This window comes from Budorcas taxicolor, chromosome 11, assembly GCF_023091745.1.
Source record: "Budorcas taxicolor isolate Tak-1 chromosome 11, Takin1.1, whole genome shotgun sequence".
Classification (NCBI taxonomy): domain Eukaryota; kingdom Metazoa; phylum Chordata; class Mammalia; order Artiodactyla; family Bovidae; genus Budorcas; species Budorcas taxicolor.
The window spans coordinates 126,771,039-126,792,714 of NC_068920.1; the positions used below are offsets into that span (position 1 = coordinate 126,771,039).

Below are 21,676 nucleotides of genomic sequence, written 5' to 3' on the forward strand. Positions count from 1 at the left end.
CTTCTGATTCCATAAAGTTTCTTGACAAAAAGATAGACTTGGAAATAGGCCTAACCCACAACTCAAGGGTAAAACTTTTAAATAGGGTGAATGAGACACTGTACTTATAAAAGCTATTATAAATAAAATCCAAGACTCAACTGCCTAGCTCCCCACTGAGAGTGTGAAGCTGCTGACATGGAAGGGTCTCCTGCTGGCCTTACCCACACCTTGGACACATCTTCAGTGGGTCCGAAAAGGGGCACAGCCACGTGGACTCTTAAATTTCTCTGGGTGATTCTAATTGAAAGAGCTGTTTCAATCCTGTCCAAACCCCTCCTGAGGAAAATAGGATTCAAATAGGGGAAACTTGGCCAAGGTCATATATAGATACAGTTAGTGGCAAAGATAAGATCTTTTCTTGCTATTTTATTGTTCAAACTAAGTAGTAAATCCACTCCCTTGTGGATTTTGTTAGTTTTCCTTACATAGGTTTGAGCTTATTTTAACTATTACCTTTTTTATGACACCTACATCTCCTATTTTTGCAATTTTTTTTTCACTCACACACACACATGAACATAATTCTGTAACTCTTGTTTTTTTTTAACTTGCCAGGCATTTACGTTTGGATATACTATAATATATGAGACTCAATACATCTAAAACAAAAGTTGCTACATTCTTTCCCTCAAAGCAGCTTTTTTTCTGGACATTGTTATTTCTGCTGACAATTTCGCCCAAATGTTCAGGCTCACCTTGAGGTTATCCTTGCTTTTTCTGCCATTTTTCCTTTGTATTGCCTCGCCCATTTGTGTCTTTCTTTTTAATCTATGAGCTCAGACTCCATTTTTTCATTCTCACCCCCACACGCTGTCCCTGGCACAATGACTTTAAGGAACCAGAATTGCTACACTAGCTGCTATAACAAGAAACACCCAAATCTCAGTGATTTGACAACATAAACTTTTATTTCTCATTCACATAAAGTTCAATACAGATGACTTCATGGGCAATGGCTCTCCTCCAATGGATGACTTACGGCTTCCAGCTTCTTTCTTATATAGCTTTCCCATCTTGAAATGTAGTTTCATGGTTATCCTAGCATCAACAAACCAGCAGTTGAGAGTTTAGATCAACAGCATGATGAAAACACATCTTCTTTTAGCTACTTCAGAATGAAAATGACCACATCCATTCAGTATCCATTAGAAAGGACCAGCCACAGTTCATATCTAGATGTGAGGGAAATGAACCTTAGCTCTGTGCCAAAAAGAGGAAGCCAGTCTTTGGGCATAACCAAAAAGGCCAAAATGGTCTTCTTGTTTCCAGACTTTCCATTGTTCCATCCTCAAAACCGGTTAATTCAAGACTTAAAGGCACCATATTGCTTAAGTCGCTCTTGTGTTCAAAGACTTTCTAAAATCCTCTAGCAACTGTAGGCTAAAATTGAAGACTGTTAGCTTGGCATTTAACTCACTATTATAGTCTCATTGCAAACTAAATTTCTTAAGTGGTATGAGTGAGTGGTATTTGAAATGAAGTGATATTTGAAATGAAGAAGAGAAGATGTGGTTATAGAGATAGAGAGATGTTCATGTAGTCAATTGCCACAAAAGACACTCAACTTTACTTTCCTGTCCTTTCCCTCCATATCTTAGACTCCCCACCTTTCAACATGCTATTTTCTTTTCATATTATCTTTATCTATTTTCTCTCTCTTTCTTCTTTCTTTCCTTCTTTTATTTCTCTTCTTCCTTCTGTTCTTAATGACAGTCTCCCTTATGAAAGTCACCAGATAAATATTCTGAAATGGATAGAAGAATAAATCAGATCCAATCAGTATCTGTTCTCATAGCTTGCTATCATAAATATAAATAACTTAAAATATCGTAGTAGTTATGCACACTGCTATATATAAAATAGATAACCAACAATGACCTACTATATAGCACAGGGAACTACACTCAGTATTTTGTAGTAACCTACATGCAAAAAGACTCTGAAAAAGAATATATATATATGTATATATATATGAAACACTTTGTTGTACATTTGAAACTAACGCAATATTGTAAGTCAACTACACTTCAACTAACAAATAATAATCAAGAAATATATAGTAGATGTTAAGTATCAGAATTGAGTGGAGCACTTTCACAGCATCATCTTTAGGATTTGAAACAGCTCCACTGGAATTCCATCACCTCCACTAGCTTTGTTCGTAGTGATGCTTTCTAAGGCCCACTTGACTTCACATTCCAAGATATCTGGCTCTAGATTAGTGATCACATCATCATGATTATCTGGGTCGTGAAGATCTTTTTTGTACAGTTCTTCCGTGTATTCTTGCCACCTCTTCTTAATATCTTCTGCTTCTGTTAGGTCCAGACAATTTCTTTCCTTTATCAAGCCCGTCTTTGCCTGAAATGTTCCTTTGGTATCTCTAATTTTCTTGGAGATATCTCTAGTCTTTCCCAATCTGTTCTTTTTCTCTATTTCTTTGCATTGATCGCTGAAGAAGGCTTTCTTATCTCTTCTTGCTATTCTTTGGAACTCTGCATTCAGATGCTTACATCTTTCCTTTTCTCCTTTGCTTTTTGCCTCTCTTCTTTTCACAGCTATTTGTAAGCCCTCGCCAGACAGCCATTTTGCTTTTTTGCATTTCTTTTCCATGGGGATGGTCTTGATCCCTGTCTCCTGTACAATGTCATGAACCTCATTCCATAGTTCATCAGGCACTCTATCTATCAAATCTAGGCCCTTAAATCTATTTCTCACTTCCACTGTATAATCATAAAGGATTTGATTTAGGTCATACCTGAATGGTCTAGCGGTTTTCCGTACTTTCTTCAATTTGAGTTTGAATTTGGTAATAAGGAGTTCATGATCTGAGCCACAGTCAGCTCCTGGTCTTGTTTTTGTTGACTGTATAGAGCTTCTCCATCTTTGGCTGCAAAGAATATAATCAATCTGATTTTGGTGTTGACCATCTGGTGATGTCCATGTGTAGAGTCTTCTCTTGTGTTGTTGGAAGAGGGTGTTTGCTATGACCAGTGCATTTTCCTGGCAAAACTCAATTAGTCTTTGCCCTGTTTCATTCCACATTCCAAGGCCAAATTTGCCTGTTACTCCAGGTGTTTCTTGACTTCCTACTTAATCTAGAGCCAGACATCTTGGAATGTGAAGTCAAGTGGGCCTTAGAAAGCATCACTATGAACAAAGCTAGTGGAGGTGATGGAATTCCAGTGGAGCTCTTTCAAATCCTGAAAGATGATGCTGTGAAAGTGCTGCACTCAATATGCCAGCAAATTTGGAAAACTCCACAGTGGCCACAGGACTGGAAAATGTCAGTTTTCATTCCAATCCCAAAGAAAGGCAATGCAAAAGAATGCTCAAACTACCGCACAATTGCACTCATCTCACAGGCTAGGAAAGTAATGCTCAAAATTCTCCAAGCCAGACTTCAGCAATAAGTGAACCGTGAACTCCCTGATGTTCAAGCTGGTTTTAGAAAAGGTAGAGCAACCAGAAATCAAATTGCCAACATCCACTGGATCATGCAGAAAGCAAGAGAGTTCCAGAAAAACATCTATTTCTGCTTTAGTGACTATGCCAAAGCCTTTGACTGTGTGGATCACAATAAACTATGGAAAATTCTGAAAGAGATGGGAACACCAGACCACCTAACCTGCCTCTTGAGAAATGTGTATGCAGGTCAAGAAGCAACAGTTAGAACTGGACATGGAACAACAGACTGGTTCCAAATAGGAAAAGGAGTACGTCAAGGCTGTATATTGTCACCCTGCTTATTTAACTTCTATGCAGAGTACATCATGAGAAACGCTGGGCTGGAAGAAACACAAGCTGGAATCAAGATTGCAGGGAGAAATATCAGTAACCTCAGATATGCAGATGATACCACCCTTATGGCAGAAAGTGAAGAGGAACTAAAAAGCCTCTTGATCAAAGTGAAAGAGGAGAGTGAAAAAGTTGGCTTAAAACTCCTCATTCAGAAAACGAAGATCATGGCATCTGGTCCCATCACTTCATGGGAAATAGATGGGGAAACAGTGAAAACAGTGTCAGACATTATTTTTTGGGGCTCCAGAATCACTGCAGATGGTGACTGCAGCCAAGATATTAAAAGATGCTTACTCCTTGGAAGAAAAGTTATGCCCAACCTAGATAGTATATTCAAAAGCAGAGACATTACTTTGCCGACTAAGGTCCGTCTTGTCAAGGCTATGGTTTTTCCTGTGGTCATATATGGATGTGAGAGTTGGACTGTGAAGAAGACTGAGCGCCGAAGAATGGATGCTTTTGAACTGTGGTGTTGGAGAAGACTCTTGAGAGTCCCTTGGACTGCAAGGAGATCCAACCAATCCATTCTGAAGGAGATCAGCCCTGGGATTTCTTTGGAAAGCATGATGCTAAAGCTGAAGCTCCAGTACTTTGGCCACCTCATGCGAAGAGCTGACTCATTGGAAGAGACTCTGATGTTGGGAAGGATTGGGGGCAGAAGGAGAAGGGGCCGACAGAGGATGAGATGGCTGGATGGCATCACCGACTCGATGGAGGTGAGTCTGAGTGAACTCCGGGAGATGGTGATGGACAGGGAGGCCAGGCGTTTTGCGATTCATGGGGTCGCAAACAGTTGGACACGACTGAGCGATTGAACTGATTTATCAGAAAAGAAACACAAGTAATTTGCAGCAACATGTATGGACCTAGAGATTGCCCATTGAGTGATGTAAGTCAAACAGAGAAAGGCAAGGATCATATGGTATTGCTTAAATAGGGAATCTTAAAAAAGAGTAAAATGAACCTATTTACAAAACAGAAATTGAGTCCCAGATGAAGATTTAGTCTCAACTTATGAAACATTTTACAAATCCACAGGTTATAAAATGATCACATGGAACATCTCTTTAATGGCCAAAGACATGATTAGAGGGAACCAAACAATAAGAGGTGCTTTGGGTTACAGCTTCTGACACGTCCTACCTGAATCTGAATTGTCTAGGTGTTCCAGCTACTCACTGTGTGTTCTTTGCCAAGTTATTTACTCTCTTTGTGCCTCGATATCTTCATCTGTAAAGAAAGGGTAATGAAAACATCTTCTCACAAGGGTACCATGAAGATTAAGCGAGGGCACACATATAAGCACAGAGTAGCAGACACAGTAGGTTCTTAAGAACTGTTAGCTAATATTGTGGTCACTATTTATTATTCATAATGCACATTCAGCCTTGTTAGTTACGAAGAAATTGCAAATCAATAATTTAATAAGAAACCATTTACTTCTTTTAGTGAGTATACGGTAAAAACAAAGGTCCATTTTCTGGGTGAAGCCTCTGTAACTACTCCAGCTTAAAGAACTCACGCTCCTCTGAATGTTTTGTCTACATTGCTCATTTGAAGAGGCTACAAGGCACACAAGTACAAGCTCCTGGATTTCATGAAACCATCGTTCCATTTTTTAGCTGCCATGTGACCTTTGACAAGTTGCAGAGCCTCTCAGTAAGAAGATGGCCCTCAGAGAGGAAGTGGGCTCTCACAGATTATGAATCTGTTGGACTTATGAGCCTCTAGAACTATGAGAAATAAATATGTATTGTTTACAAACCACCAAGTCTGAATGCCTAAGACAATCAGAGAAGGAATAAAGAAGGTAAAAGCAAATCTTTTTCCTTATTCTTAATTGATCTGATAGATAGATGTTGAAATATAATGCAAACTATCGATTTTGGGTGGTAATGATGTGTCAGTATAGGTTCATCGATTGTAATGTACCCTTCGTTTCAGTGTTGCTGAGGGAGGCTATGCATGTGTGAGGGCAAGGAGGATACAGGAATTCCACTCAATTTTAATGCCAACTTAAAACTTATCTTTTAAAAAATGAAGAAAGGAAAAAAAAGGAAAGGAAAAAAATGCGACAAATACAAAATAGTTTCAAACCTTTTAGATATTAATCCAACTCTTTCAATAATTACTTTAAATATGAACGATCTAAATACACCAAGTAAAAAAGAGATTGTCAAAGTGCATCAGAGAAACAAGCCTCAACTATATATTATGTTCAAGAAACTCACTTTAAATATAAAGACACAGATTATACATTAAAATACAGTTTAAAGTAAAGGAGTAAAGAAATACATACCCGCTAACACTAATTTTTAAAAGCTAGAGTATTTATATCAATTTTAGATAAAGCAGGCTTCAAAAAAAGTTATCCAAGATTAAGTGGGCAATAACAGCATGATAAAGGAGTCAATTCTTCGATTTATTTGAGGGTGAGCCATGAAATTCTACATAATAAATTGTATCTACATTTCTAAAATATACATATCTATTTAGATACCCCCTTGAATATGTACCTATATGAAGAGAGCAAATCAAATTTAAAGGTGTGTTAATTATTTTAAAAAATGAATGATTGCCTCTTTAGAGAAACACCCATGGAAATTAACACCAACTAAAATATTATTTTTCTGGGAGGAGTGCAAGGAACTTACAGGTGTGGCAAAGAGAAAAGAGCCTTCACACATTCAGGGAAGTATGAGGTTGACATACCTGAGCTCAGAGCCCAGGGAGAAAGGGAATTTTCACATGGCTATCGGTGATGATTAAATCCCTAGAATATCTCGAGCTTAGTGTGTAGCAAATTGTCAGTTCTTGATAAGCAGAATAATTCTGACTCAACTTTTCTCTATTGAAATGCAATTAAATGGGAGATTTCATAACTATAAAGAGGAATCTGAGAGTATTAAGAATGTTGTAAGGTGATTCTCACAGCTATGGAGCTCCCCCAGTTCACACCGCCTGGCTCTGCTGCTCCCCTAGGCTGACGCTTGGTTCCTAGGTGTCTAGATCCAGACTGCCCCACAGGACTTGATCAAAGGTCCACCTTCTGCATGAAGCCTCCATAACTATTCCAGCTGAAAGAGCGCACACTCCTCTGAATGTTTTGTCTCTACTGCTCATTTGGAAAAACTGCAAGGCATAAAAGAAAAGAATATAGGCTTCTGAGTTTCATAAAAGGATTATTCCATTTTTAACTGCCATGTGACCTTGGATAAGCTCAAAGCCTTCCAGAACCTTCTGCTTACGTTACTTTGATATATCCATGTTATGTGTGTGTCTTGTCTGCTTACAGAGCCAGCCAGATACGTAATCTGTGAAGCCAAGGGCAAAATAAAAATATGGGACCTCATGCTCAAGAAACAGAAAACCACCACAATATTGTAAATTAATTAGCCTCCAATTAAAATAAATAAATAAATTTTTAAAAAAGAAAAAAAAAGCTTTTTCCTTTCTTCCATAGTTTCTCTCTTTCTCTCAACCTTTGATGGTGTCTTTGATTTGATAGTTAATGTCACAGTCTCTCAGGCATGGGGATAGTTGGAAGTAATTGCAAATCCTCAGAGGCTCCCGGGGCCCCTCACTATGACTCAGCATGCAGGTGTATGTGTCTGACCTTGTTCATGTCTGCATCTGCACCCCGACTCCACAGTAGAGGCAGAGGAACGGTCGGTGGAGAGACCATCCAGGAAGCTGGGGAGAAGCAGGAATAGGGACGACCCACGAGCCACAAATCCAAGCCCCCAGGGCATGCTGCATTGCCCCATTGGACTCTACTTACAAAACAAATTCAGAAATATAATTAACAAGAATTTCAAGTTGGCAACTTCAAAATGTTAAGTTTGGGGCCCTCTTCTGAGCATGAGTCCTGCATGGGTACTATAGTGATCACATTTCCAAAAACCAATCCTGCCCTTGGACAGATTTCAGGATCTTGGAGTGTGAGCACTTGTTTTATATTTTTGAATCTTCTATAGCACTTGTGTTTAACTGGCTCATTGCCTTAGCTGGTTAATTAACATGATTAATTAACATGGTTAATTGATTACTTTTCAATATGAGAAAATGAGCAAAGAATTGTAGGTCTGAGCAGCAAATGAAAAAACTTCCCAGGCTGGATGAGGGGCATTGAGTCTTTATTTAAATGCAGTTGGACCCCTGAAGAAAAAATACATTCCAGAATAAATCCCAATGGATACACTCTATTAAGCATTTCCAGGAATTGGAGACTGGGGTTGGGGGTAGAACGAGTACATAATTGAATAAACATGGAGCTCAGTATTCCCTGAAGCACCTCTGAGTATCCAGCTTCTTCCTCTGAGGATATGTGCTTCCAGACATGAACAGATTACACACATGTGTGTATTTTCTATCTGGGATGCAGAAAAGGAAACCAGTTTAGATCAGTCACCCTGCAGAACATTCAATGATCCACAAAATTATGTTTCACTGTTCAGTCTTAGGGCAAGTCCTCCACTTTGGCCTCTTTTGCCAGGGAAGTCATGGGGATAGTTCAGTACAGGGGCCATGGGGTCCTCACAAAACCTGGGCTCCAGGTGTGACCCTCACAGCTGTGCTACTTTTGGTTCTCATCTCTTAGAATCTGATTTTCATCTTCCAGTGTTCACTTTGATCCTTTCCAGGCCTGACTGCTATGGCTGAAGGAACATACCATCAGCATGAGCTTTCACACCACTTTCTCTAAATTGCTTCAATATGAGCAATCAACAAGGAATGTGCTATTACTTCTGAATTACCTGTAAATAATTATAAAGCAGCACGTTATTATCACTTTGTTTCCATTCCTCCAGTAGGCATATTTTCTCCAACTCCTTTTTGATTTGATTACTCTTTATAGTGATGAAAAATGAAGTTATTAATCAATATTCCCTTTATCTCTACTTTCACATATTTTATAGAAATGATGTCATCACTCAGGAGACCTTCTTTTAGCAAGATGTTTCCAAATCCTGTTCACAACGCTCTAACGCTCAAGCTTAGTGACCAATTGGAGTCATAATGTATCACTGGTTGTCTCTGAGGGGATCCAGAGGTTTGGCAGATGTGATTGGGAAGCCATACAGGCAGCAACAGAAAGGCAGCATTATATAGATTTTGGCAGGCAATGGTCCTAGAGGAAATAACAAAAAGAGAAGGCTCTGTGATGCCATAAGAAAGAGCTTCCTCCAAGTTGCTGTAATTTGAAAAAAATTTCTCTCCTATACAAAAATACAACTATGTAATAAGTATGGATTTTCTGGAATTGGAAGCTTTCTAGCAATAATTATTAACATGCTATTCTACATGTTCCTATTGCTATTTTTTCAGATGTGTCATTCCTGGCCAGAAATACATGTGGAGGATTCAATAGGAGTACATCACGGTTAAAAGCCCTGGGAGCTGTAATCACAGGGACTGTTATTAGAGTCTTAGATGCAAACTGTAAACCAAGATTGTGGGAGGGGGGCAGAAGTCCCCTCCACTCCCCACCTCCAGGTGATGAAGGGTGCTCAGATCTCACAATCAACCATCTGATGTGGGACCATCACAGACTGGTGTTCAGCAAGAAAACAGAGGCAGAGAGACTGAGACAGAATCTCGGCATGAAGGGGATTCCCCTCTCCAGCAAAGAAAGTATAGTGTGAAGTCACAGGGGTTAAAGGCCAGATGAGTCCCAAATATCAGAAAATGGGGGAGAAGGAAAGGGAAGATGAGATTCCTTCTGGCTTTCTAGGTGTTGAGGGCAGCCCCTCTACGTACCTACACCAGAGCAGGAATCTTGAATGAGGATATTTAATGATGAAAATTTGCCCTGTAAGTAAATATCCCTTTCACTCAGAGAAAGAGAAGGGAAATAGAAGACTGATTTATGCAGAACAGCTCTGAAATTTCCTCCGGATCTGTGGTCTGACCATATCACACTCATATCACACCCCTGTTTGATCCACACAAAGAGAGCTTCCACCCAGCTGGACATACAGGGTGTGGGGTGACGTGAGGTCCTGGGTGTGTGTGCTGTGAGATAAAACAGGGCCTTGTTCTTGGCATGGCCCAGCATTGAGCTCTGTGGGCAGAGGAGCCTTTATTTTCGCAGCGGCTGGTTTGCCCCACACTGACCTTGGGCACTGGAGTCACACCATCTCCCGAGACTCCCTTGCTGTGTTACCATAGCCAGTGCAAGGCAGCACTTATCTAGCTGGCTCCAAAAATCAGAAATGAATAAATATTGTGCATCTTTTATCTTCTAGCTTGAACTTTTCCTTTCAGTGTGTGTTAGTTGCTCAATCGTGTCTGATTCTTTGCGACCCCATGGACTGTAGCCTGCCAGGCTCCTCTGTCCATGGAATTCTCCAGGCAAGAATACTGGAGTGGGTTGCCATCTCCTTCTCCAAGGGATCTTCCTGACCCAGGGACTGAATTTGGGTCTCTTGAACTGCAGGGAGATTCTTTACTGTTTGAGCCACCAGGGAAGCCTCTCCTTTTTCTAATTCTTAATTTTAAAATGGGCCTGAAAGTGAAAGTCACTCGGTTGTGTCCGACTCTTTGGGACCCCATGGATGTAGTCCATGGAATTCTCTAGAATTCTCCGGGCAAGAACACTGGAGTGGGTAGCTTATCCCTTCCCCAGGGGATCTTCCCAACCCAGGGGTCACACCCAGGTTTCCCGCATTGCAGGCAGAATCTTTACCAGCTGAACCACAAGGGAAGCCCAAAATGGGCCTATAGAGCATCGTATATGTGCCATATATATTCTAGGTTCTATGGAGGTGACAAAAACACCTGTTTTTCTCTCAAGGGAAGACAAGAAACATATAAAACATAGCTCTCAGAATGGAAGGGAGCAGGAGCCTTGCTCATGGCTTGTAGGATCTCAGTTCCCCTAGCAGGAATTGGACCTGGGTCCTCAGCAGTGCGGGTACAGAGTCCTAATCACTGGATTTCCAGGGAATTCCCACTTCCTTCAGACTTTTGGATGAAACTAGTGTTGGGGTCAGAGTTGACTGCTCCCCACACACATATAGCATGTGGGGTGAGTTGAGTATATTTCATACATACTACACTGATAGCTCAGTTGGTAAAGAATCTGCCTGCAATGCAAGAGACCCCAGTTCGATTCCTGGATCAGGAAGATCCCCTGGAGAAGGGAACGGTTACCCACTCCAGTATTCTGGCCTGGAGAATTCCATGGACTGTATAGTCCATGGGGTCGCAAAGAGTTGGACACAACGGAGTGCCTTTCACTTTCACACAAAGTATGGGCTTCCCTGGTAGCTCAGCTGGTAAAGAATCCACCTGCAATGCAGGAGACCCCAGCTCGATTCCTGGGTTAGGAAGACCCCCTGGAGAAGGGATAGGCTACCCCCTCCAGTATTCATGGGCTTCCCTGGTGGCTCAGACAGTAAAGAATCCACCTGCAATGGGAGACCTGGGTTCGATCCCTGGGTGGGGAAGATTCCCTGGAGGAGGCCTTGGCAACCCACTCCAGTATTCTTGCCTGGAGAATTCCATGGACAGAGGGGCCTGGTGGGCTACGGTCCGTGGAGTCACAAAAAGTCGGACATGACTGAGTGACTAAGCACAGCACAGCACACACAAAGTACAGAGGAAGAGGTTCTTCTGATTTTTGAGGCCACTGAAATATAATATTATATATAGGATGAATTATTGTCAAATCCAAGATGCATTCTCGGAGGCAGCACAATTGTTGTCTCCCTAAGGAAGTTGCCTCCCAGGAACGTTAATAGGTATTAGGAAAAATAAATCAATAAAAGAAAAAAGGATAAACCAGGTTCTATGGTCAGTTAAGTTTAGGAGAATCTGGATGAAACCATATGACATGGATTTCTCCTCTACAAATTCCTCAGCACATTTTATAGGTAAATGTGAGTTGTCAGTCCCTAAAAGGGAGATTATTGAACCTTGAACTCTAGTTAGCTAGTTAACTATTTGCTCACTGTAGAGCATCTTCCAGACCAGCATTCCATAGGCCCAGAGGAAAATATGTCAACCTCCAATCCTTCGCAAGATATGGCATGCAAAACATATCCTAGATACCACAGCCACGTACCAAAGTAACTACACGTGGCTGAGTGTACAGACACCACGCTGTCCTCTCTGCCTTTAAAGTCACGTGACAGCACGTGAAGAAGATGAAGACCACTCCACAGATCTCTGCCTCTATCCCAGGCTTCCTGATCTTCTGCAGTTAAACAGAAAGTTTGGAAAAGATTAGTGAACATATTAAAAACATAAAATCTTACCACAGCTACACTAAATCACTCAAACCAAATTCTGAAAGAGATGTGGATAGTGATCAAGCTTTATAACCACATAACCCAGTCCTGTGATTGTAGTCCATACATAGAAGTATAGCTATGGGCTCAGGAAGGTTTCCCAAGGGGAAATTTATAGATCAGTGATTCATGAGGTATAGTTTTTCTCTTCAGTAATTTAATTTACTAACTTCCATTTGTAAGAGAGAGCAGGAAAAAAAATTAAGACTTTAATTCACCTCCAAGATTGTTTTGAGCATTTACTTGTTTGTCCAAGTGACAATATCTACTCTCTGCTTCTGATGAAAGCATCAAAAACAGATTATGTTAACATCATTTCTGAAAATTTAATTATCTAAAAACAAGTCAAAGGACAAGAATCCCTTTTAGAGTTCTAGGAAAAAAAGAAAAAGATTTAGCCCCAGGATATGGAGAAGATGTGATGGAGGCAGTGATATTTGAGCTGGGCCTGGAAAATGAATAACAATTACCAGTTAGAGATAAAAGCAAGGGTTGGCACTCCAGGGTGAAGGAACAGCATGTATGAAGGAAGGCGGAGAGGTATGAACCATCCTGAATGTTTCCACTAGAGTGAGAACCCTGGTGTGGCTCAAATACAGATTTTTAACATAGAGTGACAGATACAGCTGGAGAGGCTCTGGAAATCTTATTAAAAAGGGCCCTTTGTGCCATTCCAATGAGCCTGAAGTTTATCTTGTAGATTCAAAGTAGTAGTCAGTTTACTTAAATACTTTAGAAAACCGGCCTTAGGGAAAATGGAGAAAATGCCCTGGAATATGAGACTGATAACCAGAGCTGTCCATTACATCACTGTTGTAAAAGACCAGGTGAACAAAGCTGTGGACAAAGCCAGGGTTCAGAGTCAATTCTAAGATGAAACAACAAGGGTTAGTAACTAACTGTATGTGGTGGTAAGAAGAGTCACAGAGAGGTCCTTAGTTTTCTAACCAGATGTATGGTCCTGTCACTGAGAGAGTTCAGGACTGCAGAGAAAGATATAGGTTTGGTGGGAGTAGCTAATAGAATATGTTTGCACGCCCACATGCTCAGTTGTGACCAACTCTTTGTAACCCCATGGATTGTAGCCCACCAGGCTCCTCCATCCATGGGATTTCCCAGGCAAGAATACTGGAGTGGGTTACTATTTCCAAATCCAGAGGGTCTTTCTGACCCAAGAATCCAACCCACCTCTCCTGTGTCTGCTGCGTTGACAGATTCTCTACCACCGCGCCACTTGGGAAGCCCTAATAGAACAGCTTCAGTTCAGTTCAGTTCAGTCGCTCAGTCTTAGCCCAAGCAAAAACATCACAGTGGCTCAGCTGAAGGTACGAAGAGGAAGCCATGCCACGTTCTTGCACGAGCTGCTCTCTGCAAGATCCATAGTTTCTTATCTTGTTTGATTTTAGGGATAATTGTTTTCCTAAATCTCAGTAATATCAATGTATAAAATACCCACAGCCACGGCTTCAATTGGACCAGAAGTTGTCATCAATCATACTGCTCATTTTGATATCTTCAATGTCAACATATAGTGAGTCAGATCAGCTCCATGTCAAAATGCCTTGCCAACCAGGTGGATATTCCAAAAGGCTTCCTGGTATGCCGGAATGTGGCACAGATATGGAAAATGGAGAAAGATAAGCCTTAGGCCCCACCTGTTCACACCTAGCTTGAGTAAAGCTGGCCAAGTACAAATATGAGAACACTGTTTATCTGAATGCATACCAGTCATCTCGGTTTCATTGCTTTGGTGAAGTCAAGATGAAGTTCACAGTGAGTAGATTGTTCCTTTTGAATTTATTACCTTATAATTGGAAACTGCTAATATTCTCAGCTAAGTGGGAGTATGCTTCTTATTATAATATCACTGTCATGGAAAAACTTGTAGAAATAAGAATAATCCCTTTTTATGGAATCATGGCATTTATAAGCATCTCCATAGAAAAGGATAATTATACTGGGATTAGTCAGAGCATCTTATACTATGCTATCTTTAAAAAAAATTGCTTTCTGGATCTGTTGATTCAGATCTGGGCACAGAGCAAACAGCTGCTAACTCTATAGAAAATATCTGATTTTTCATTACATTCTTGAATTCCTTTTTTGACAAAAAAAACTACTGAGCAGGTTCAGGCAAGATAAAAAGCTTATTATCAAAATAACTTAGTGAGAGACTTACTGTCACATTCCCTCCTGTGAAATGGATCTCTAAGTAGAAGAGTTTTGCCTTGAACCCTGTCTATAGTCTTGTATTCATGAAAACACTGAAAGCATGAAGCTAGTTCATCATCTCATTTGTTAGCAGGCTGCTGCTGCTGCTAAGTCGCTTCAGTTGTGTCTGACTCTGTGTGACCCCATAGATGGCAGCCCACCAGGCTCCCCCATCCCTGGGATTCTCCTGGCAAGAGTACTGGAGTGGGGTGCCATTGCCTTCTCTAACTGGGTAGAATTAGGGGGTTGGATATTATAGAGTATTTCCCTCCCAAGGCCAGCTATTTTCTGGTTGTCTCTCCAGAAGATTGTAGAGGCAACCTTGTGGGTCTGGATGGGGCTCAGGCAAAGAGCATGAAACAGGAGGGAAGGGGGCAGAACACAACCTTTGAAAGAATGACATAGCACAAGGGTATAATGTAAACCAATTAAAATCACTTGGGTCTAAGATGACAAGTCAAATTCAAGTAAACCTTAATCCCCAATCTATAAGGCAACAGACACACCCAGAGGTGGCAGGACAGCTCCAAGGCAGGTCAAAAGAGGGAGGAGTGGGTGGTTCCCCAATGGTAGGGATGATCCTCCCACTGATTAGCATTTGAATTCCACCCCCTCACAAAACCTAGCCAGGCCTAATTCCGTGGCTCCAGCCCTTGCCCTTGGCAATGGTTCACACCCTGAAGAGTGGCTTCTCTCTGGATCCTAACAACTCCACCTCTTATCACTTTGTCTCTCAATGAATTTTTGCAATGAGACATCAGGGCCTGAGTTTCATTAGTTTTGGCCTAGCTTGAGTCCCGGGAGAGAGCTGAAGGACAAGAGGAAAAAGCAGTGGGAAAAATGTGCCAAAGAATCCCCTTCATAGCCCACCAGAAAATTTGCTAAATATCTGACTGGTGCTCACAATTTCGTTGGTCTAATCCTTGGCACAGAGAAGAGAAAGGACAGAAGAACCTCTCAGAAAGGCTGAGAGAGTAGCAAATGGACAGCAAAATTCTGCCAAAGCAACCAGTGATGCTGTGTGTCTGATACAGGATGCAAAAGGGCTAGAGTAGGGTGAATAAACATTCATATTTTGACATACTAAACATTAAAATATATGACAGTAGATTCTGCTTCATAATGGAGTTACAAGTGTGAAATAATTTTCTGGAAATAAGTGCTAATGATAAGAAGGTTAAAAAAAAAAAAGAAAAGAACTTCAGACACAGGTTAGATCTGATTTCTCTTCCAGTTGTGGTATGAACAAAAGGTACACCCTTGGCCAAGTCACTCAACTTCTGAAGCTCCATTTTCTCATCTGTGAAGAATAATGTTGTACTAATAGATCTTTAAAATTTCTTCCACATCTGATTTTTTTCATCCTTCTTTTTAAACTATCAGGGGATACATCAAACATTTTTTTTTTAATTATGTTGAATCACTAGTGCAGGTCTCAAACCATTTTGTTCCAGGCAAAGAAAATGAACATAGGGACCCAGAATTACCAGTATCATGTACTCAGTGACAAGTGTGATTACCCAGGTATCCTGGGACAGTGATTGACTTCCCTTCTACTAAGCACATTTGATAGCCAGATACTCCATCTTTGGCTTCTCATCATTCATATCCAAGCTGGTTACTAATCCATTGCTTTAAATATATATATACACAGTACTGCTAAGTCACTTCAGTCGTGTCCGACTCTGTGTGACCCCATAGATGGCAGCCCACCAGGCTACCCCGTTCCTGGGATTCTCCAGGCAAGAACGCTGGAGTAGGTTGCCATTTCCTTCTCCAATGGAGGAAAGTGAAAAGTGAAAGTGAAGTCGCTCAGTCGTGTCCGACCCTCAGCAACCCCATGGACTGCAGCCTTCCAGGCTACTCTGTCCACGGGATTTTCCAGGCAAGAGTACTGGAGTGGGGTGCCATTGCCTTCTCCATATACACAGTTCAGTTCAGTTCAGCTCAGTCACTCAGTCATGTCCAACTCTTTGCGACCCCATGAATCGCAGCACGCCAGGCCTCCCTGTCCATCACCATCTCCCAGAGTTCACTTAGACTCACGTCCATCGAGTCCGTGATGCCATCCAGCCATCTCATCCTCTGTTGGCCCCTTCTCCTCCTGCCCCCAATCCCTCCCAGCATGAGTCTTTTCCAATGAGTCAACTCTTCACATGAGGTAGCCAATGTACTGGAGCTTCATCTTTAGCATCATTCCTTCCAAAGAAATCCTGGAGTTGATCTCCTTCAGAATGGATTGGTTGGATCTCCTTGCAGTCCAAGGGACCCTCAAGAGTCTTCTCCAACACCGCAGTTCAAAAGCATCAATTCTTCGGCGCTCAGCCTTCTTCACAGTCCAACTCTAACATCCATACATGACCACAGGAAAAACAATAGCCTTGTAGATGCAGACAAATACTATTTGATTCCACTTACATGAGATATCTAGAATAGTTAAATTCATAGAGTCAAAAAGTACATTGATAGATGCCAGGGGCTGGGGGTGGGATGGGAAGGGGAAACAGGAACAACAATATGAATGTACTTAGTGTCACTGAACCATATAGTTAAATATGGTTAAAATAATATGTTTTATATTATGTGCATTTTACCACAATAAAAAATGTTTTTAATAAAAAGACTGCTTTTGAGATTAGGGGGTCTAGGAAGAGAAGAAAGCATTCAGGTCAATAATTTGATCTGGAAATTAGTCCTATTTGACTTCTAGACCACATTAGGAAAGTTATCTTAATTCATTTTCAGGTCTGCTTCTCAGAACTTAAAACCATTTCCATGCCATGTACGCTATTCAGTGTCAACGCTATTTTTTAATATACTTATACTTCATCAGTTTTTCGTAAGACCTACATTAAAAATTCTGAAACAATCAACATAATTATTTGTAATTAACCTACAATTCAACATTATCATTAAATTTTCTACGGTTTAAAAACGTTGACGATCAAAGAAGAAGAAAAGACAGATCACTCAACAGAGTAATAAATTTAGTAAGTTTTATAAGTTTAGCTTTTATAAGTTTATAAACTTTTATAAGCTTTTATAAGTTTAGCTAGAAAAAGATGATGAGGACATCGTTTTGACATTTAACAGTAAACCAGTGTTATTTGTGATTTCAGATTGTCTTTGCTGGACTTCTTGGCATCTTCCTGACTCCTACTCTTGCTGACTATGTAAGTTTCATTTTTTAAAGTATATTACCAAAATGCATTTGAAAAAAAAAAGAAAAGTGGTATTAAATCGTTGTCAATTTCTTGTAAATTTCAGGATATCAATGTTAATGATAACAACAACAGTGGTGGAAGTGGGCAGCAGTCAGTGAGTGTCAACAATGAACATGGCGTGGCCAATATTGACAATAACAACGGATGGGGCTCCTGGAATTCCCTCTGGGATTATGGAAGTGTAGGTAGTCAACATGCAATTTCTGTTCTTTGCAAACATGGCATTTCTTTTTAAACAATAATGAAAACTGTTTGCTAACCATAAAAAGTATAAAAAAAACTTATGTAAATTCTAATTGCAAATAAGAGAGTTATAAGTAAAAGTGTCTATTTTGCTTACTTAGCTTCACTTCCTAGATAAAATTGCTGTCAATAAGTTTCAAATAGTAAGTTAAAATTCAAGTCAATGAATGTTAATTAGAATCCAGTGAATGGTATGAGGCTATAACACAAGTGCAATATCCTTTGGCCTTATCTGCAGAAACCCTCAATAAAGATGAAAGACCTTCATAATATTACTGTTGCCAAACCATAGTCCACATCATTCTATTGCCAATTTCCTAAAAAGACAGAAATTGGCATTTCATTTATAATTCAAAAGAACCAAAGTAAATGTATGTAACAATATTAATTAAATGTAAGGGCACCTAAAAAAACAACGAAAAATAATACCCACTTGGCTCTAGTTAGAAAACCTAACTCTGCAATTATCAGCTCTATATTTAACAAAACTTGTCCTTTAGAAAAGGCAACTCTTTGTAGTTTCAGTTTTATCATCTGGTCAATTAGAAAACTAATTACTATCCTGCTAGCTTCCTTGAAATGTTGTGAAGATCAAAGGAGATTAAAATATGATAGTGTTTTAAAATTTATTTCGGCAAAACAAACATGTAGGGAGACTCTTGCTGGGCTAGAATCTGAGTGAATTCAACCGTCTATCCCTCAAAGAGTTTGTGATCTATGCTTACAAATGTCAGCAATAAATATGATTGCAAAACAGGGCCAGATCCAGCGCTCTTATCTCAGTTCATTGTGATCTCACAATTCCATTTCCCTCTGCTGGTGAAACTAATTTTCTGATGAGAAAGACATCTTGGAGAACATACTGCTTACCATCCACCATCTTCTTTAATAGGGCTTTGCTGTAATCAGATCCTTTAAGAAGAAGTCGTGCATTGTGCACAAAATGAACAAGGAAGTCATGCCCTCTATTCAAGCCCTTGGTATGCTGGCCAAGAAAAACAAGGTAAAAGCAAAAATCATTTTATTCTTTGCTCGAGGGGTCTTATGATTTTCAACAAACAATGAGAAGGTCACAGTTGCTCCCTCTTGACCACATAGTACATTGTCCTGTGCAGCACAAAAGGGGAAGAGGAGTTGGAACTGCCTGAGGAGAGGCAACTGCCATCACACTCAAATGCTGAGACTCACACCGGCCCCTCTGAAGTCTGATCAGAACACCTCACTCTTCCTATGGGAGGAACAAAGCTCTGTTCACATCAAGGGGAGTCCTCCACACTTCAAGGCCATTTTCCCAGAAGAGTTGGGTTAGGGTTATTAGATTTAACAAACAAAAATAGAGGATACCTAGTTAGGTTTGAATTTCAGATAAACAGTGGATAATATTATTGCCTAACTATGTCCCATGCAATATTTGGGACATGCTTACAAACGATCTTTTGTTTACCTGAAATCAAAATTTAACTGGGTGTCCTGTAGTTTATCTGGTAACCCTAGGTGTGGTGGGCAGGGAGAGGGAAACTGTCACTAAAATGTCAGCCTAAGTTTATATTTGTATAACTGATAAGTGGGTATCTTTCACTGACAGTGGAAAGAAAACAAACTGCATTTTCAGAAACTATCATATAGCTCAATCCAAGAAATATAAAATGACCAAATGAGCTACAACCTTCAGTGTAAATTTACCCTCAGACTTAGGCTGTTATGAAAGGCTGATGTTTTGAATCAGCTAAATCCCTTAGGACATTTCAAAGTGTTGAGATATACAGGGTTGTAACTGGTTCTTCTTCATTTTGATAATAGAAAAATTATAGCCAAGAAATATGCCCTGTCGGCCTTGTTGTTGTTCAGTCCCTCAGTTGTCCTACTCTTTGTGACCCCATGAACTGCAGTATGCCAGGCTTCCCGGTCCTTCACAATTTCCTGGAGTTTGCTCAAAGTCATGTCCATTGAGTCAGTAATGCCATCCAACCAACTCATCCTCTGTTGTCCCCTTCTCCTCTTGCCCTCAACCTTTCCCAGCATCAGGTGGGTCTTTTCCAATGAGTCAGCTCTTCGCATCAGGTGGCCAGATTTTTGGAGCTTCAGCTTCAGCCTCAGTCCTTCCAATGAATATTCAGGGTTGATTTCCTCTAAGATGGTCTGGTTTGATCTCCTTGCTGTCCAAGGGACTCTCAAGAGTCTTCTTCAGCACCACAGTTCAAAAGCATCAATTCTTTGGCTCTCAGCCCTCTTTATGGTCCAACTCTCACATCCATACATGATGACTGTAAAAACCATAGTCTTGACTATTCGGACCTTTGTTGGCAAAGCAATGTCTCTGCTTGGCCTTGTATCCAACTCCCAAATTCAACAAACCACTGGGTTTAACACTCCTCTCTCTCCTTCTTGCCACCTGTCTTCCCCACACTCAGCTTCAGGGTAGAGGACCAGAGGGACCACCTCCCAAGAGCCTGATCTACTCAGTCAAGCCTGACAAAGTCAACAACTTGGACCAGTTTGGAGAATCCGTTGTTACCATGTGCAAGGGGATTCCAACATACATGGCTGAAGAGATTCAGGGTGAGGAACTCCCCTACTGCGCATTCCGAGTTAGTGCTGGTGGGATTGTCAGACTGTTTTCAGGCCTGTCCACAGAGGACACAAATTACTCAGGAGGTGGTGATCAAGGCTAACACTTAAGTAGTGCTTGCTCTGTGCCATACACCATTCAATGGGCTTTAGGTGAGTTAGCTCGTTTGCTTCTGATCCCAGTCTTATGTGATAGACTTTATTGTTATTCTCAGTTTCTGATGAGGAAACAGGCACAGAAAGAGGACACAAACTCCTTGCCTGTGTCATTCCTAAGTATTTTGGCTCTGGATTCTGTGATTTTTAACCATTCTGAAATATTTCCTTTCATGGGTGAATCTAGAGTAAACTCAAGAAATGCATAAATCACTAAATGCAAGGAGAATGCTGATAGAATCTGTTGGTTTTTTATAGCTCAAACAATCACCAATTCTGAGCATTCAAACAATAATTTACATAGAAACAGAGTGTCCACTCAGGGACCGAATATAACACCAACTTTTTAGATCTCTTAATTGGTTAATTTATGGCTAGCTAGCTAAATCTTGAAATTATTGCAGAGTTGGTTTGAACTGTGCAACATTCCACACCACCATCCCCCCAAAAACGGGTCCTTGAAAAGGCATTGATAGTGCTTTCTTCTTTTTTTATCAGGAGCAAACCTGATTCTGTACCCAGAAAAGTGCTTCAAGGTTGATATACTCTGGATTCTGAACATTTCCTTATGTGGAGAAGCAATGGAGAACTAAAAAAAAAAAAGTTTCTGTGGATTTAGTCATCAGAATATTCTATTTTAAAAAATGTGAGTTCTAATGGTGTTTATCATATCATTCTGAAATGTTCTCTTCTAGTCCTGTTTGGTTTCCTTAAGAGTCAATAAACCTATTTAGCACTGAGTTCAGTTTATACTAAAATTCTTTAGTATTTCTATTTGGAAAGCTCATGGTCAAAAGTGCTCTATGGTGGCAGCAAGTTGTCGAAGTACATTAGACCCAACTGTTAGCCTATATTCAGTACCTGTCCCTTATAAAGAGCCCCTTCAGCTGCCTCAGACACTACTAACCACAGCTCTGGGAATAGTTCCAAGACCATCCAACTGCTCTGAAGACTGCCCGATAGTTGCTGTGCATAGTAACATTTCAGATCAACAGAAATCCACTCAAAGTAGCATAAGCCAAAAGAGGGGAGAGGGTATTGCAAGGATATTAGAATATCTAAAATTACTCTTAGAGAAAGAAAAGGAGAAGACGACTTGGGTCTTGGAACTATATTGGCTCCAAGACCCAAGGCTCC

General features: G+C 40.5%; 1 protein-coding gene across 1 annotated transcript; it reads left to right on the forward strand.

The window, feature by feature from the left end:
- The first annotated feature begins 13,898 nt into the window (after positions 1–13,898).
- GKN1 (gastrokine 1) lies at positions 13,899–21,132 on the forward strand. Its single transcript, XM_052649681.1, has 6 exons — positions 13,899–13,910; positions 17,468–17,521; positions 17,616–17,753; positions 18,708–18,818; positions 20,227–20,374; positions 21,038–21,132. Exons 1-6 carry the CDS (start codon positions 13,899–13,901, stop codon positions 21,130–21,132), a joined length of 558 nt encoding a protein of 185 aa, XP_052505641.1.
- The last annotated feature ends 544 nt before the right edge of the window (positions 21,133–21,676 follow it).